The sequence below is a fragment of the Pseudophryne corroboree genome, chromosome 2 (genome assembly GCF_028390025.1).
Source record: "Pseudophryne corroboree isolate aPseCor3 chromosome 2, aPseCor3.hap2, whole genome shotgun sequence".
NCBI classification, from domain to species: domain Eukaryota; kingdom Metazoa; phylum Chordata; class Amphibia; order Anura; family Myobatrachidae; genus Pseudophryne; species Pseudophryne corroboree.
Genome location: NC_086445.1, coordinates 390733373 through 390752005, shown reverse-complemented (window position 1 = coordinate 390752005; position 18633 = coordinate 390733373). Strand labels below are relative to the sequence as shown.

Sequence of the window (18633 nt, the reverse complement as noted above, 5' to 3'; positions counted from 1 at the left end):
AATGTAAAATAATCAGAAATATAGGAAGTTTGATGTTCCATTTAAGATGGACACGTTTTTATCCATTGAATATTTCATTTAAATAATTGTACAGTATTTCATACTTTGACATCAGCATTAGAAATAAGCACATAGCTTTATAACATTTTATTTAAGATGTAAAAATTTCATAAATGCCTACATTTTTTTATGTCTGCTGGGTAGAATATACTAATTACAGAGCTAATCTGACTGATTGGATTTGGCAATTATGTTAATTGCTTACTGTAACATTTGGTATCTGTCAGTCTGAAAGCATTTTAGGTTACGGGCTCTTTTTTCGTTTTACACATATTACATAGTGGCACAACTGGGTCAGTTCAAAACATTGCACTCCATCACACTCAATGGGGGACATGAATAGTGATGTCTGTACATGAAAAGTAGTGTCTGAATGCTTTGTATGGGTTACATTACGTTTGCGTCACACTTATATGTGTGCCACTGTGCCAAATTGTTTCCTAATGTGTCTGAGCAGACCAGGAGTGTTGAATAATGAATACATTTATTAACGGGAGAGGACCGTAGGGAGTACAATATAGCAAGTGCTCTTTGTGCTATCCTGCAGCCTGAAATGCTGAGTGCTGTGCCAGATGCATTTTCATAAATAAACCGAATTTGACAAAACTTTTCATTATATCTTCAGTCCTACTTTATATTATTTATACATTTATTAAAAGCAAACACGGCATGCACCTGGGTCAACGTTAAAGAGTCCCCAACATTTCCTGTAAACTGTACATTTGAACAATTATTTGAGCAATAATGGTATAAGAACAGGTGTAACATTTGATATAAAACAAGAATATTTATGCAGAGCATAATTATAGAGACGTTGCAGTAAAACAATACCCAAAGAGTGACAAGTGTAGGGGAACAGGTAGAGCAACTTGCTATATCTGGTTAGAGTCAGAAGGCAGAGGTCAGTCACAAGGGAAAGCACAACAGTACACGATGCTCCTGTACCCACGGTATGGGAGAGCAGACAGTGACAGATTTATGGAAGGGAAGGAGACAAAAGACAAGGAGTACTGGTAGTAAAGAGAGCATGAGGGAAGAACAAGAGAGCAGACTGCTCTGTCTGAGAACTTGTATTCTATTTCTATATAATAATAATCCATTGCCAGATATGTAGAAATGTAAAAAAAATTACTCAAATAAATAAAATATTGTGTATTCTCCCACCAAAAGACCACAACATTTAAAATACAATTTCTACATGAAAATATATTTCACAAATTTGTGTCTATTTTTGACCCATACATATACATACAGTATATACTGTATATATATATATATATATATATATATATATATACATACACACACACACACACACACACACACACACACACACACACACACACACAAAGTACTCTTAATTTGTGCTATACAGAGAGCAGCACTAAGGTTAGGGCCCCTGTTAGGACCTTAAGATATCATACAGCAACAAACAATTACCCCAGTGTGCTAATACATGTATAACTGTATATTCAGTATCAGATGGACTTATAGAGGAATTCATCTCAGTGGGTCAATCATAAATTCAATGAACCAGAGTCCTCTGTTTTGGCAGAACAGATGCGAGGCACCGTAGAATAAAAACCCTCTCACCAGGAAAGATCACCACAAAAAATAAAAACCATTAGTGGTCAAGCAATGACGTTATATTCATTTAAAAAGGTACAAATGACATGATATATTGCAACACCAAACATATTCATATGAATGTCAATGTACAAAAGATGGAATAAATCTCCCTTCACCTTAACAAAGGTTTGAGCTCAGGGTGGAGATTGTAAATACAATGACACAATGGTGAACGCTACGCATTTCGTCTCTATGACTACATCAGAGGTTTGATGTAATATGGGCTTAAAAAGAGTGTATGAGGACAGCCATTCCTTAATTCCATTGTTGGAGACTATCATAAAATCATTTGGAATAAAGATAAAATATCCGTTGAATGGAAATCTCGAACGAGATTACTATATGGCATCTACAAATGCCCAGTAAGACTGATTTACTCTCTTACTAGTGACCAATGGACCACTACAATAGTGGAACAAAATCACACTTGCACCTTGAACCTTCTTCAATACAAAGTCTAATCAGGTTCTGATGAGCCTCAAACACTTCCCTGTTTCCCGCTGTCAAAGCCAGCTGGGCAGAGAAAACTGACGTGACCGTATCCAAATGGACCCCCAGTCAAATGCCAGTATTATAGGAATCTGGAACCAAAGAGCGACGTGAGGGTTTACACATCCAGCATCACAGCACAGACATTACTCAGGCAGTATATAATATATATATATATATATATATATATATATACACACACATATACAGTATATACACATACATACATACATACACACATACATAGACTGTAATTTGCTGGGTTGATAGTCATGCCTGTCACAGGTGCTAGGCTGACTCTATGGGATGTTACCTAAAACCATAAATATTCTTGGAAGATTTAGGATAAGGACAATTTACTATTTAGAAAAATCACTAATTCAGGAAAATACCTTTGCTGATGACAACACTCTTGTGACTACTACACACCCTTACATGCTCTAGAATAAAACCATGACATTTGCACAGTACATGCTAATTGCACTATAATCCTGTTTTTTTTATCCTGTTTTTTTTTACTTATTCTTTCTTCAAAGATGCATATCCTAACTCTGAACTACGGTATGAATGGACTAATGTGACACACAAATCGGTGGTAGTGGCAGAAGATGGTTCACGTTTGAATCAGTACCATTTAATTGGCCAGACTGTGGGAACTGAGAACATAAGCACAAGCACAGGTAAGAAGTATTATGCATGATATGAATGTACATCTATCTCCTGTAACAAGTTCTGCTTATAAGGTAATGTATAGGAAGAACATTGAAACTTAGATGTCCAGCTCACATACTGTGATTGTAATATAAAGCCAATAACTCACAAAGGAATAGCACAGAAAAAAAATAACTTGTCTTCTCTTTGTGCTATCATACTCTTACTGTTCTTCTCTTTGTGCTATCATACTCTTACTGTTGCTCCAGGTTTAGTACTTCTATGCTGTATTACAAGTTACAATGAGAACTTGTGTGGAAGTGGACATGACAGTTCTTAATTATGAGTTGATTGCAAAAAAATAATATTTAATCTCTATATAAATATGCTGAAAACTTGCTAAAACCTACAGAAAATATTTTACTGATGTTGGCTTCATCTGGCAAACAGTTACATTTGAATGTACGTTTTCCATATATGTAACACTAATGAACTCCGGAAACCAATGGCAGCATTCCTTACCTACAGTATTTCTTCATAGAAAACAATTAGATCTCTTTGACTTGCACATTATCATAGCTGAATGAAGCTCAATGGCCCAAATGTACAGTAGTAAATGTTTTTACTGAAGTTGAGACCTTAACAGTTCAATAACTCCTTTAACACTAAGCCAGAGATTCTCAAACATGGTCCTCAAGGCAATCCAATGGTCCGTGTTTTAAGTATATCCAGTGTCGAACTGGGATATGAAGGGCCCACTGGGGAAATGTGGTGGTAGGGGCCAATGTTTAGAGGCTTGGCTAACCATTAGTATATGGTCTGGGCCCATTGATAAATATATATATATCGTAAAAGCTGCTAGTACATGCATGATAATGTTCCAGATTAATAACAGCCATGCACTCTAAAAAGTACACCATAGTCCTGTGCAGTATAATGTAACATATATAATGTATAATTCAAGTGCACAGTCTGATCCCTAAAGGAGGGGGTGGGCCCCCAGGTGGATTTCCCCTGTACCCCTGTGGGCCAGTCCAGCCCTGAGTATATCCATGCTTGGCCACTGGTGACTTCATTAGTACCTCAGTAAATTTGATTTAACCATCTGTGCTGAGCCATGGACATACTTAAAACCTTGACTGTTGGGGTCCCCTGGGGACCGCGTTTGACAACCTTTGCACTAAGCGTTAAAGGAGGAATTCAATTGTTTTTTTTCCCATGGCTAGATCGTGCTCAATGGAGCAATTCAAATAGCCTTGGGGAACACATTTCAGCTCACAGCCTCATGAGGAGCGAGCTGAAATTTGCGATAAGCCGGCGCTTTGGGGGATGGGGGTGCCCAACCAGGAATTTAGACTCTCAAAGCAGTACTTTAGACGGGTTTAGCTGATGTGTGTGGGTAAACCTGGTACTAATGGGCACACACATGTGGTACTCATGCCCAACAGGGGGGGGGGGGGCAATTGAATTGCTCCAATGGGCGCCCATTACATTTGGGCACCCACAAAATAACTGAATTCCACCCTAATCCAACCAGTCATTACAGTTAATTTTTAGGTATGTGCTCAAAATTTAGCCTAACCATAATGTACATTCATGCTCTGAATAAGAGATGAGCGGGTTCGGTTTTACTCGGATTTACTCGGGTATTGCGGGTTTTGCTTCTTAGCTATCCAAAACACGTGACATCCATGATCCAATAAGATGTCGTTTTGAGCCCCGAGTAAATCTGAGTAAAACCGAACCCGCACATCTCTACTCTGAATACAACAGATCTTAATTATAAATATGCAAAGCAAAAATATCCAAATACATATAAAGAAATATGCATGAAAAGAAATACAGTGCGGTTGCCTCCATCTAAAAATGCATCTATTTCTAGTGCATGGAATTTGTAAAGGTTATAGAAAAAAGGGGTGATATGTACAATCTACTGTGAAACAAAAATAATCTGCATACCAAAAACTGAACTGATTTGAGTTTGTCTGACAACATCTATTACCCTATCTCCAATGCCTCTCTGATAAATCATCCACTTTTAGCACTGCCCACTTTTATCTCATTCCCTCCTCCAGCACTGTGCAGCAGCCTTTCAGATTAGTCACACCTGCTGCCCTGTAGCATTATGCCCCATGAAATATCTCCATATTAGGACATATTTAGATAGGTTTCCAAGTGCCACATGTATTGCCACAGAAGAGAGAACAACCATGGACCCTCTTCACTGCATACCATATGGACAAAATAGAGCTGCTGCAGTTAGGCATAGACCATTGACCATGGTAGACTCTTACTACCATAGCTAATTACTTATAGATATTAATTATTACAAATACACACTGATGATGCGCATGCTGTATGCTGCCGATTCAAAGGCATCTTGAGATGAGTATGGCTCATGTACAGTATATATGCATAAATACACAATTCTTGGGTATACATTCTTGATGTGGATATTCAGTAATTCGACTCCAGAATGTCGACATGGCCTGAGTTTCAACATTCAGAATGCCCACGACAGAATGTCAACATTATGTGTCATGTTGACAATTAAATAATGTCAACGTGACAGAATGTCTACATTGTGAATGTCGGGATTCTAAATATTGACATTCAGGACATGTTGCCATTTTTAGGTCCACATTCTGAATGTTGTCATTTTGTACTACACCCTATTTTTGTATATATATATATATATATATATATATATAGCACAGACGTCAGCGGCACTCAGAAATAAGGTCAGAAAGCGGAAGGTGGTATCAACGTTTCAAAGGTTTATTCCCTCGTCATCAGGAATAAACCTTCGAAACGTTAATACCACCTGCAGCTTTGTGACTTTATTTCTGAGTGCCGCCGACGTCTGTGCTGTATTTGGCTTCCCGGCATCGGGGAGATACACGGAGGGCACTGGAGCAGTAATCTGTACAAGGGGGAGTGCTGCCTATCTGGACAATATATATATATATATATATATATATCTTTATTTTTTTATTTTTTGTTTGTTTGTTTAACATTTAAAAAAACCCTTTTAAGAATCCTGCAGTTACCCATGCCACCCCTCATATGCACACTGCAGTGAGTATTAGATTTGATTCAAAGAGGAATACTTATCAATACTTAGTAATCAGCAAGAAAAGCGCTCATTTTTAAATGGTCTATCCAAGACTTTTGGTTTTCAGTACATGTGGCAATAGTATGCAAAGTAGGGATACGAAACAAATTCTGAGCCAAATGTAATATATCTGCATTTAAAAAAGTGTTGCATTTTCTTCCATTCTTCCACAGTATTTACAGTGGGATTATTTTTAAAGGCAGGACCAGGTTGGTTTTGCACGTAATTTAAGAACAATAAATATCTGCAATTTTTAAAATCTGCATCCATTTATATTTGGCATTTAGAATCCACTTCCAATAATACTATTGTATACTGAAGGTGAAATACTGCTAAAATATTTAATGAAAACAGTTACATTCTGTTTTTACACCGTTTTTTACACAAGCCAATTTAGTTGTGTTTGACGAAAGCACTCAGGTTTATCATTATATATAAAATGTTTCACACGTGTGTGTATATATATATATATATATATATATATCTGTACATTATAAGATGCCTTTGCAAACTGGGTTGACTTGTATTTTACATCCAGAGGACATTTGAAATATTTTCCAGTGACAATAGATTGAAGGTTATTGGATGAAATATGTAGGTAATACAGAGGCTCCCCCACGTAACTTAGTGATACTAAATAGAATCCCCTGTGGAATGTTGCTGGTCAGGGTTAAGAGTTGTGATACTGTTGCTATTAAACTGATACACAGCGAACAGTAAAAAAAAAAAAAAAGACAGCTGGATGTTCTGTGTTCACTGCTACTGTATTTCTAATCATTTATAGACTATCTGTCTCTCAATCCCAAACCAGTAAATGGTTGCTCCAACTTCACAATATTAGAAAAGTGCTTCAGTTTTCATTGTCAGTCTTAATAGACACAGTAGTAGTATTAGGAATACAAACAAATACTGCAAGCTAATACCTCAAACATTAATGGTCCACATTGGACATCTATTAAAATCGTATATACCCAAAGTGTAGTATTTACAAGTTCCCTTTTGCCCAATAAATAACATACTGTATGTTAAATAAAAAGGAGGGATATGATGCAGTATAGCTCAGAAGCTCAGGTTATAATTAACGTTCAATTGTATAACACCAGCATTCTGTTCAGCACTTTTAATCATCACACCAGTCCCTGCTTCCTTGGAGCTTTAAGTCTTGGTTCCCATTTACCAAGTTTATCGACCCAGAAAATAATTTGGCATTGTGTCTATTTATCATTTTTGTAATGCAGGTGAGATAGCAGATATCTCCTGCATTGTTGAAAGATTGGTGCACATCACTGTCTCCATAATATGTATGGTGGCATTGTGAAACATAGAAACATAGAATTTGATGGCAGATAAGCACTTCTTGGCCCTTCTAGTCTGCCCGTTTGTACTTATACGGATTATGATTGTACTATTCATCAAGCTTCCAGAAGCCAAAAGTTTTTAGAACTTATCTTGGATAGTGAACGCTATCTCCTAAGGGTGTTCGTTCTTTCAATTAAAAAGAGCTTGTTATCAGATTGTGAAGAGGGATCTCTTGAGATCCCTCCACTTACTACAGCTCTGGGCACATATGCAGGAAAACTGCAGAGATCGAGCAGTGTAGACACTCTGGCTGTTGTGATCAGATTTTTGCATTCACAGGGACAGTCGCTTATCAGAACAGTTGTACCGGCATGAATAAACTGATAAATAGGACTGAAAAATCTTTCCTTTATGTCTGATCCTGAAGTGATGTTTAGAGGGTTTCTTTTCTGCACCTCTTGGTCTTAGGTAACCATTTATCAAAAAAATATTTGTGGCTTTTCCCTGAAAATACCTGGTTTTAAGGGGTTCGCCACAAATATTTAATATCACACAAATACATGTAGGACAGACCACAGTAAATATCTCCAATACCTGTAGCAATCCCTCCATTCCCGCTAGCAGCCTTATCCTCCATAGGTTTCTATGGGGTATGCGATGCGGTCAGATTTATCAATTTTCGAAATGCAAAGCATTCTGGAGATTGAGCCCCGTAGCTACTGCTACCTGAAGATGCTGGTAGCCTGCTGTAGCCTATAGGCTACTCACTGCATATGTAGTTCCAGATTGTTCCCCCGAAACCATCCACCAGAAATGGTCGCTGTGAATGTGCAGTCAGCGGGACCGCACATGCACAAACCCCTGCAGCCGTTACAGTACATCGCAGGGATGGGCTTCTTCCGGAGCTAGTGTCCCTGCAGGGGCACAATGATACATTCTCCTAGCATTACTGCACATTGCAATGCAATCCTGGTTGCTAATATCACACCCAGATCACAGTGAATATGCGATTAATGATAAATGGGGCTCTAATTACTTTGTTTGACCATCAGATCAGAGCTCAAGAGATTAAGTAGAGGTGGGAACATTAATATCTTTTAAGAAACATAACATCAACCTTCTCTATTTCCCATGGATCAGTTAAATACTGGAGTCAGACTTTAAATTGAAATTGTATAAGAAACTTCACAGAGAAGCTGTTTATACACAATAGTGCGCATAGAAAGCAAAGTAAGTAAAATTTCAAATTAATAGATAGCAAACATTTATAAGAAACCTCCTTGAATTACTTAATAATAAAATTATGGTCACATGCAGAGGTAAATTACAGTGCTCTGGATAAGTGACTTTAGGCTTCATACCTACTGGCATTTCATTTATGCTTAAAATACAAGTCCAGTATGTGATATATGATTGTTAACTTGCATTGATTGATAATCATGTTTAGGTGGTCAGTGGGCACTGAAATGTTTTGAAAACTGCTACACAACAGGCCCATAACTACAAAGAACACAAGTGGCCTTACTGACACTGAGAACAATAGGTTAAAATGTCAGGCACTTTGCACGCATTGTACTAGAATTAAATAATGCTACTGTAGTAAATGCATGTATGTAAAGGCATTTTCTCTAGCATCCATAAGAGGTGGTATTCAGTATGCCGCCTGCTCATTTGTGCTCACTCCGCTGCCGGCATGCAGCTCCAGAGAATTTTCTTCAGTTTCTTTAAAATTTTATTAATTTCGGTATGCTGTTTGGGAAACAGCATACCTGCACCGTGGGAGTTAGGGGGGAAATGGTTACTGGCCTTGCGAGGTGTCAGAGCCGCTTCCCCGCTGTAGGACCACCATCCTGCCAGGTTTTTTGTTCAGCGGGGCACTGCGGCTTAGCTGTCGCAATTGCAGCATGCCGCACACCCCTAACAGATGCCTGAAGGTGACGTCAGTGGCGAGTACAAACCGGGGCCCCTGCTAGGGGGGTTCCCCAGTTCATGATGCGGCTGAACGCGGGTGCGGCATATGGGACCCTCCTGGGGGGGACCTGCTAGAGCTCCCTATGTACACTGGCTAGTGGTGGCTTAAACTAGCACTTGTGTGATGTTTTTCAGCACTTTAGGAGACATTGCCAGTATAAAAAACTCTGTAGCTTTGGCACCATTGTGGGGGCGGAGCTACCTCAGTGAGGGGGCTGGGGGAGAGGGTCAAGAGCCCTTCTGGCTAGGGGCCCTTAAGAATTTGATGTCTGATATGTCATCACAACTCACTGCTAATGTTTAGAAAACTCAGCTACTACAACAGACTGTTGCAGACTTAGCTGCTAGGGCAGATGTTACACAGTCCACCCTCTCTAATTCAGGACCACAAAAGCGTGGTTTACCTGCCTTACTATCTGATTCAGATGAGGATATACAGAAGGATGGGGACGACTTGGATCCCGTTAGTGGGGATTCCTTTTCTGCTTAGGGTATTGAACCCCTCATTCTAGCTATACAGGATGTGTTAAAGCTCCCTCTAGAGGACGCTGTGACACAGCAGCCAGTTTTCTTTACACAAAACAAATCTACTGTCACTTTCCCTGATTCTACAGTGTTAGATAACCTATTTAATTTAGCCTGGAAAAAGCCAGATAAAAAATACCAAGTGTCAAAAATAATTTTGCACACTTTCCCATTTGCTCCTGAAGGTAGGAAATTCTAGGAAGAACCCCCGGGAGTTGACGTATCAGTCTCTTGATTGTCAAAAGAGGCGGTGCTGCCTGCCCTGGGCTCCTTTACCATAAAGGACCCTGGGGACAGAAAAATAGAGACTACACTAAAGTCTATCTACACAGCAGCAGGTGTATCGCAAAAGGCCGGTCATAACGGCTTCCTGGATGACCCATGCCATTCACACGTGGACTTCTCAAATTCAGGAGGGCCTCTCCAGGGATATGCCTCTGGTTACTATGGGGACTTTTCTGAAGCACATTAAGGAGACTGCACGCATCCTGTGTGACCTGCTCATGGAGATGGGCAATATTAATGCTAGTACTTCTGCCACAGCAGTGTTGGCACGCAGGGCCTTGTGGTTACGTCAGTGGATACCGGACACAGAGTCCAAGCGCAGTGTGGAATCTCTCCGCTTTTCTGGTGAATAGCTCTTTGGGATTGCATTGGATATGTGGATTTCCAAAGTCACTGTGGGAAATCCATGTTTCTACCCTCTGGGGCTCCGCCGGCTAGGCGTTCCTACCCGCGGCCATCTGTTCAGTCCTTTCAGTCTAACAGATTTCGATCTAGGGCCAGAGGTGCCTCCAATGCATCTAGAGGCACCAGAGGTAAGACAAGAAGACCTGCGAACAGTGGTTTTCAGGAACAGAGCACCAGTTCTGCTTCCACTAAGTAATCAGCACGACGGTGCCCACCCAGCCTGAAGGGATCTCGAGGTGGGAGCTCGACTGCATCATTTAAGCCACATCTGGGAGTTTTCCTGCCAGGATACCTGGGTCAAGGACCTAATTTCTCAGGGCTACAAGCTGGAGTTCGACGGTTGTCTCCCCAACGATTTTTCAAATCAAGCTTACCAGCTTTGGAGGATACGCAAGTTACGTTGTAACAGGCCATCCAAAAGTTGGTCCAGTCCCACGTCATTGTTCCAGTACCAATAACACAGTGAGGGAAGGGTTATTACTCCATCCTGTTTGTGGTACTGAAGCCGGACGGTTTGGTAAGACCCATAAGACCCATTTTCAATCTAAAATCCTTGAACCCTTACCTAAAGGTTTTCAAGTTCAAAATGGAATCCTTGAGAGCAGTGATTGCGGACCTGGCTTATCTGAGGTCTGTTCTACTGGACAATCACTACCAGTTCCATGCACTGCCCTTTGGTCTGTCCACAGCTCCGAAGGTATTCACAAAGGTAATGGCAGAGATGATGTTCCAGCTCCAGGTCCAGGGGTCAATGTTGTCGCAAACCTGGACAATCTCCTGATAAATGCAAGATCCAGGGAACTTTTACTGCTCCACATCGACCGCACTATCCAACTTCTGTCACACTATGGGTGTATTCTCAATTTACAGAAGTCCCACCTGGAGCCAACTCAGCGGCTCCTGTTCCTGGGGATGTTACTGGATACTGTGGCCCAGAAGGTGTTCCTCCTGGAGAACAAAGCGAGAACACTTTAGGAGATAGTCTGCATGGTGCTCTGACCTGCTCGAGTATCCATCCATCTTTGCATAAGATTGTTGGGGAAGATGGTTGCCTCATACGAGGTGATCCAGTATGGGAAGTTCCATGCCAGAACATTTCAATTGTATCTCCTGAGCAAGTTGTCCGGATCACATAACAGATGCACCGGATGATACGGGTGTCACCTGAGGCCAGGATTTCGCTCCTGTGGTGGCTGCAGTCCTCCAATCTCCTGAAGAACCAGAGTTTTGGGATTCAGGATTGGACCCTCCTCACAATGGATGTGAGTCTGAGAGGATGGGGAGCTGTCACCCAAGGGGCTCAGTTCCATGGCAGGTGGTCAGTCCACGAAGCCCTCCTTCTGATCAAGATTCTGTAACTTTGGCGATCTACAAAGCTCTGCTTCAGATCTTTTCTCTGTTCAAGGATCACACGATCCAAGTACAGTAGGACAACGCCACGGCAGTGGCGTACATCAATTGGCAAGGTGGGACACACAGCAGAGCCTGCATGCAAGAGGTGTCAAAGATACTCCTCTGGGTGGAAGGAAATGCAAAAGCAATGTCAGCAATCTTCATTCCGGGAGTGGACTTCTTGAGTCATCACGATTTCCACCCGAGGGAGTGGGTGCTCCACCATCAGATGTTTCAGCATATCAACCAGTGGGGCTGCCCACAAGTAGACATGATGGCTTCTCGACTCAACAAGAAGCTTCGCTGGTATTGCTCATGAACCAGGGACCCTCAGGTGAGGGCAGTAGATGCACTGACGTCGCCTTGGCCTTACCGGCTGGTCTACCTATTTACTCAAGTTCCATTGCTCCCAAGGGTGCTCAAGTGAATCAGAAATCAAATAGTCCAGGCAATCTTCTGATTGCCCTAGATTGGCCTTGGAGGGCGTGGTTCGCGGATCTTCTGGAAATGTCCATCAAAGACCCTTGGCCTCTACCACTAAGAAGAGATCTTCATCAACAAGGGCCGTTTGTCTACCCGGACTTACGGCGACTTTGTTTGACGGCATGAGGGTTGAGCGTAACATCCTAGCTCACAAGGGCATTTTCAAGAAGGTAATTGCTACCATGGTTCAGGCTCGGAAACCTGTGACATCAAAACACTATCATCATATATGGAGAAGATATGTATCTTGGTGCGAGGAATGCACATATCTGCCTGCAGAGTTCCACTTGGGATGTTTCTTACATTACCTGCAGGCTAGTGTGGATACGGGCTTACGTCTGGGTTCCCTTAAGGTCCAGATTTCAGCTCTCTCAATTTTCTTTAAGAACAAATTGGCAGTGTTGCCAGAAGTTCAGACCTTCTTGCAAGGGGTGACCCACATACAACATCCTTTTCTGCCACCTTTGGCTTCCTGGGATTTAAGTGTGGTGTTGGAATTTCTACAGTCCTCCTGGTTTGAACCTCTGATGATGGTAGAAGATAAGTACCTCATGTGAAAGACGGTGATGTTACTGGCCCTTGCTTCTGCTAGACATGTCTCAAAATTGGGGGCCTTATCGTGTAAAAGTCTCTACTTGGTCGTTTACAAGGACAGAGCGGAGCTCAGAACTAGGCAGCAGTTCCTGCTGATGGTTGTCCCTGTGTTCCACTTGAATCAACCTATTGTGGTTCCATCCAGTACTGGCACTTCTGCTCCTCTGGAGGCATTGGATGCTGTGCGAGCCTTGAAGATCTATGTCAAGCGAACGGCTCGAATCAGAAAGACGGATTCCTTGTTCGTGCTCTATGATGCACAGAAAAAGGGTTGCCCTGCTTCAAAGCAGTCCATTGCTCATTGGCTTAGGCTTACTATCCAACTGGCCTATGTGTCAGCAACCTTATTTGTTCCTAAGTCTCTGAAGGCTCACTCTACAAGATCGGTGGGATCTTTCTGGGTGGCTGCCCGTGGAGTCTCGACCTTGCAACTATGCTGAGTTGCTACCTGGTCAGGGAAGAACACTTTTGTTAAGGTCTTCAAGTTTGATACCCTTGCCAAAGAGGATACCCAGTTTGGGCAGGCGGTGCTGCAGCAGTCTCCGCACATTCCTGCCCATTCTGGAAGCTTTCGGACGTCCCCATCATACTAAGTCTCCCCTATATCCCTTATGGATGCTATAGAAAATAGGATTTTAATAACCTACCCTTAAATCCTTATCTCATAGTCCATAAGGGAAATTGGGTGCCCGCCCCGTGTGTATACTTTTCTGCAGGTTCTCTTTTATATGGTTACCTGTTCAGCTGTTGCTATTGTTGTTACCAGCCGTTGCTGGTTGTTGTATGTTAGTGGTGTGCTGGTGTATAAATCTCACCACTCATTGTCGTTATGTTCTTTCTCTCATATATGTCCATTCTCCTTCGGTCACTGTATTACCTATATCTGTGGGAGGGGGCATAGAGGGGAGGAGACAGCACGCCCAGTGAAGAAATTTAAAGTGCACCGGCTCCTTTGAACCCTGTCTATACCCATCGTACCAAGTCTACCCAATATCCCTTATGGACTACGAGAAAAGGATTTACCGGTAGGTAATTAAAATCCTTTTTTTTCCCACCAAATTGAGCAGAAAAGGAACACAGGGCGCTCTATGGCCCTCTGCTGGCTATAACTGGCTGAAGATGGCATAAGCTCCAGGGGTCGAGCTTGGGAATGCTTTGTGTCCTAGAGCTTGGCAAATTTGACAGCATTGCATCCTGTATAGCAGGGCCGTACTGCCCATCTGACAAATACCTCTGATTGGCTGACTGGCCAAATAGAGAGATGGGCTGGCTGAACAGCACAACCACTCAGCACTCTGCTTGGCTGCCCATGTGGCACATGGATACAGGGTCTGGTCGAGCTGCTCCACCTCCTGGTGCTCTGCTCAGCTGCCAAGCATGGAGACGCTACAGATTGCCGCAAATCTGCAACAATGAGCAATTAACACCCCCCTTTCTGTAAGCACGCATGCTCATGTCAATGCCAGGGCTCTAATGCAGCCCCAGTCCGTCCTTGACCATAGAACCCTATGGGGGTTGCATCTGCCTCTTTCATACATGAAGGTGATACTGAATATTTGTGGTTATCCCTCCCCGAATACGGTAGTTTTCTGGGAATATTTAATAAAAAATTGGGCCCCATACAGTTTATAGTCCATTTCTCATTGGGCTGAAAAAAAGAAAATGCGTGTCTTGTGCAGGCTCACACGCACAAAGAGCAAACATATATATATATCATACATGATAGTATTAAGTAGATATTTCCCTGTAGAGTGCACCTGGTGCGTACATGCTGATACATGGTACACTTATGTCATGACGGGATGCGGGCAATTTACCTACAACCAAATCCCGACAGTCAAAATCCCGACAACTAATGACTGATGGTCAAAATACCTACAAGGACAAAATACCAACATTTTCAAAACACCGACATTTAAAATACCGACAAGATCAAAATACAGACATTTAATATGTTGACTGGTCAAAAAGTCGACATGAGTTTTTCATGATTTTTTCATTGAAACCGACATGTTCATACTTCACCATCCCAGTGATCCTGGATGGGGAATATAATAGTGTCCGGAGCGCAGCGAGGCACCGTGCGTAAAGCATGGCGAGTGCAGCATGCCATGCGAGGAGAAGCAGTACACTTATACGGTGTCCATGTCGACCTATGTCAACATACACACCAAAAACCAATGAAAAATGTGTGTTGACTTTTCGACCTGTCGACTTTATAAATGTTGGTATTTTGACTTTGTTGGTATTTTAAATTACGGTATTTTGACCTTGTCAGTATTTTGACCTTGTCGGGTTTTTGACCATTGGTCAATTGTTGTCGGGATTTTGACCGTCGGGATTTTGATTGTAGGTATTTCATTCTAAACCCTCATGGACTTCAGATGTAGCCTCACTCATCGTTGCAGCAATGGTGCGGCAAGTGTGCCTGCTGCATACGCGAGTGCACACAGTGTTATCCTAGGGAGTGAATGCCCACTGTGATCACTTGCAAAGAGGCGCATTCACACTATGCCGCGATGTGTGCGCACATGCATACGCATGGTGGCATATATGAACATGGCTACATCCGTACCTTAATGATAGAACTGGGTATGCCCCAGCTGCTCATGCTGCAATTACTGCTATCCCTGCTGGTTGTGAGGGTACACTGGGCAGAAAGTGGCTGCAGTGGTAAAGCAAAGGGAGATAGAGTACCAACCAGCTCCTAACTTCATTATTCAAATGCAGCCTGTAACATAGCAGTTAGGAGCTGAGGATTGGCTGGTACTTTATTTATTTCCACTTTATCTCCAAGGCTTAGCCATAGTACATAGACCCCTGTGAGTGAGGGTACATCGGACACCCCAGTGTGTGCAGGGAGGGTTTCTACCCAATCCCAGGCCACCAGATGTGTGTAGGCATTAGATAGAGGAAAGAAAGGTTTAAAATCCGGGCAGGACACGAGCTGGTCACCTCTTAAAAGCTTGCTGCTCTGTGGCTCCAGCTGCAGCAACTGGTTAATTTGATTGCATGCTGGTGCCAGGTGGGGGCAGGAGGGGAGCCTAACATCACGTAGCCCCAGGTAGTGCCAGATTATGGTCCACTTGGGCCTGGAGCTGAAATTGTTGTTGTGTGCTATGGCGGTGTGAGTAGTCATGTGGGGGTATGTTGTGGGGTGGCATCCAGGGGTGTAAAGTCGTTCCAGTGGCAAGTTAAAATTTGGAGCTCATGTGGTCTTCTAAGTCCATATGTGGCTACAGTATGCAAATATGTGCTCCCCTGTGTCCATATGTGCCTATGTCTTTACATGATCCTCTGTGTCCATATGTGCTCCTCCATGTCTGTATGTGCTCCTCTATGTCTGTATGTGCTCTTCTATGTCCATATGTGCCTATGTCCATATGTGCTTCTCTATGTCCCAATGTGCCCCTCTATGTTCATATGTGCCTATGTCTGTTTGGGTCTGTATGTGTTCCTCTACATCCGTATGTGCTCCTGTATGTCTATATGTGCCTGTAATATGTCTATATGTGCTCGTCTACATCTTTATGTGCCTATGTCTGAATTTGCTCATGTCCGTATGTACCTATGTCAGTATGTGTCCGCATTTGCCTATGTCTATATGTGCCTCTCTATTGGTTGGGTATGGGATCCCAACAGTGAGGATGCTGGTGGTCAGAATACTGACACTTCTTGCAAAGTAAACTAACCCTTCCCTTTACCCTAACCCTAACCCTCCAGCAGCCTAACCCTCCCCTCATGCAGCCTAACCTTCCCCTCGCACAGCCTAACACTAACCTTCACCCTAGTGTCTAACCTTAACCCCCCTCCCGCGGCCTAACAATAACCCTCCCTGGCATTCTTATATTAGGGAAATGGGAGAGAAAGAAAGAGAGATAGAAAAGGAGAAAGAGACAGAAGGGGGAGACCAAGAGAGGGAAGGGGTAGAGAGTGAGAAGGGGGAGACAGGGGGAGAAGTTGGAGAAAGAAAGATGAGAGAGAAAGAAGAGAGAAGGGGGTACAGAGAGAGAGAGAGAGAGAGAGAGAGAGAGAGAGAGAGACGCGAGAGAAGACAGAGAGAGAGAAGGAGAGGGCACACACACACACACACACACACACACACACACACACACACACACACACACACACAGAGGTGGGGTAGACACATAAAGAGAGAAGATGGGGAGACAGAAAGAGATAGAGAGAGGAGGGGAGAGAGAGAGAGAAAGAAAGAGACCAGGGGGGAGGGAGAGAAAGGGGACAGAGAGAGAGAGAGAGAGAGAGAGAGAGAGAGAGAGAGAGAAGGGGGGAGACACAGAAGAGAGAGAGAAGGTGGAAGATACAGAGAGAAAGTGGAGAGAGGAGAGGGTTAGATAGGAATGAGAAAGGGGGAGGGGAGGGAGAAAGAGAGAGAAAGAGAAGGGGGAAGAAGAGAGAGAAGGGGTAGACAGAGAGATATAAGGAAGAGACACACACAGAGAGAAGGGGGGACAGTTAGAGAGAGGGGGTGGGAGAGGAGAGAGAGAGAGGGGGAGAGATATCGGAGGGAGATAGAGAGAGACAAACAAGAGAAAAAGAGAAGGGGAGGAGGCAGAAAGGGATAGAGAGAGAAGGGGAAGACAGATTGGGAGGAGGGAGAGAGAGAAAGGGGGGTACAGAGAGATAGTGAAAGGGGAGACAGAGAGAAGTGGAGAGAAAGTGAGAGAGGAGTGAGAGGGGGAATAAGAGAGAAACATAAAATAGAGAAATGGAGAGAGAGAAGGGAGGAGAGAGAGAGAGAGAGAGAGAGAGAGAGAGAGAGAGAGAGAGAAGGGTGGGAGACAGAGAGAAGGGGAGACACAGAGAGAGAAAAAGAAGTTTGGGAGACAAAGAGATAGAATGAGAGAGAGAGAGAGAGAGAGAGAGAGAGAGAGAGAAAAGGAGGGAGACAGAGAGATAAGGGTGTGAGACACACACAGGAGAAGGGAAGACAGAGAAAGAAGAGGAGAGACACAGAAAGAGAGAAGGGGGAGACAAAGAGATAGAGAAAGAGAGGGGGAGACAGAAATATAAAGGGTTAAAACAGGTATCCCCTAACCACCCCCTGTACAGGCAGCACTGTGTACCTCCTCTCCCCTCATACAGTCAACACTTTGTACCTTCTCCCTCCCACCCCGTACAGGATGCACTGTGTACCCCCCCCCTATACAGGATGCACTGTCTACCTTCTCTACCTCCTCATACAGGCAGCACTGTGTATCCCCCAATATAGGTGGCACTGTGTACCACCTCCCCCCCCCCCCGTACAGGCAGCAATGTGTACCCCCTTCTCCACCTCCCACCCATACAGGCGGCACTGTGTACCTCCTCCCCCCCCCATACAGGTGGCACTTTATACCTTTGACAGCAGCAGGTCCATGTTATTAGCTCTGGCAGCAGCAGGTCGCCATCATTATCGCTGGCAGCAGCAGGTCCCATCATTTGGTTTTAGCACCGCTGAGCCCCGGCAACAGCAAACAGCGTCCCAGGGGAGAAGGTGAGAGGAGGGGAAGGAAACACGAGTGGAGGGGCTGGACTGCTTCCTCCAGTCATCAGCCATTTAGCACAGGTGTGGTATGCAAGGTCGATAGTAACTAGGTCGACCACTATTGGGTCGACAGTAATTGGTTGACATGGTCTTGGTCGACAGGTCAAAAGGTTGACATGTTATTTTTTTTTTTTTAGTGTTGTTTTCGCCGTACAGTCACCGGGAACCCCAATTAGTGCACCATATC

At 43.3% G+C, this 18633-nt stretch overlaps 1 protein-coding gene across 2 annotated transcripts in view; it reads left to right on the top strand.

Moving 5' to 3' along the window:
• Positions 1-18633, top strand: part of GABRA5 (gamma-aminobutyric acid type A receptor subunit alpha5) — a 301112-nt gene that overhangs the window by 182442 nt on the left and 100037 nt on the right. For both annotated transcript variants that reach the window (XM_063953304.1, XM_063953306.1), the window contains exon 7: positions 2715-2858. In XM_063953304.1, coding sequence (XP_063809374.1) covers positions 2715-2858 — 144 coding nt within the window. The remainder of the gene's footprint in view (positions 1-2714; positions 2859-18633) is intronic.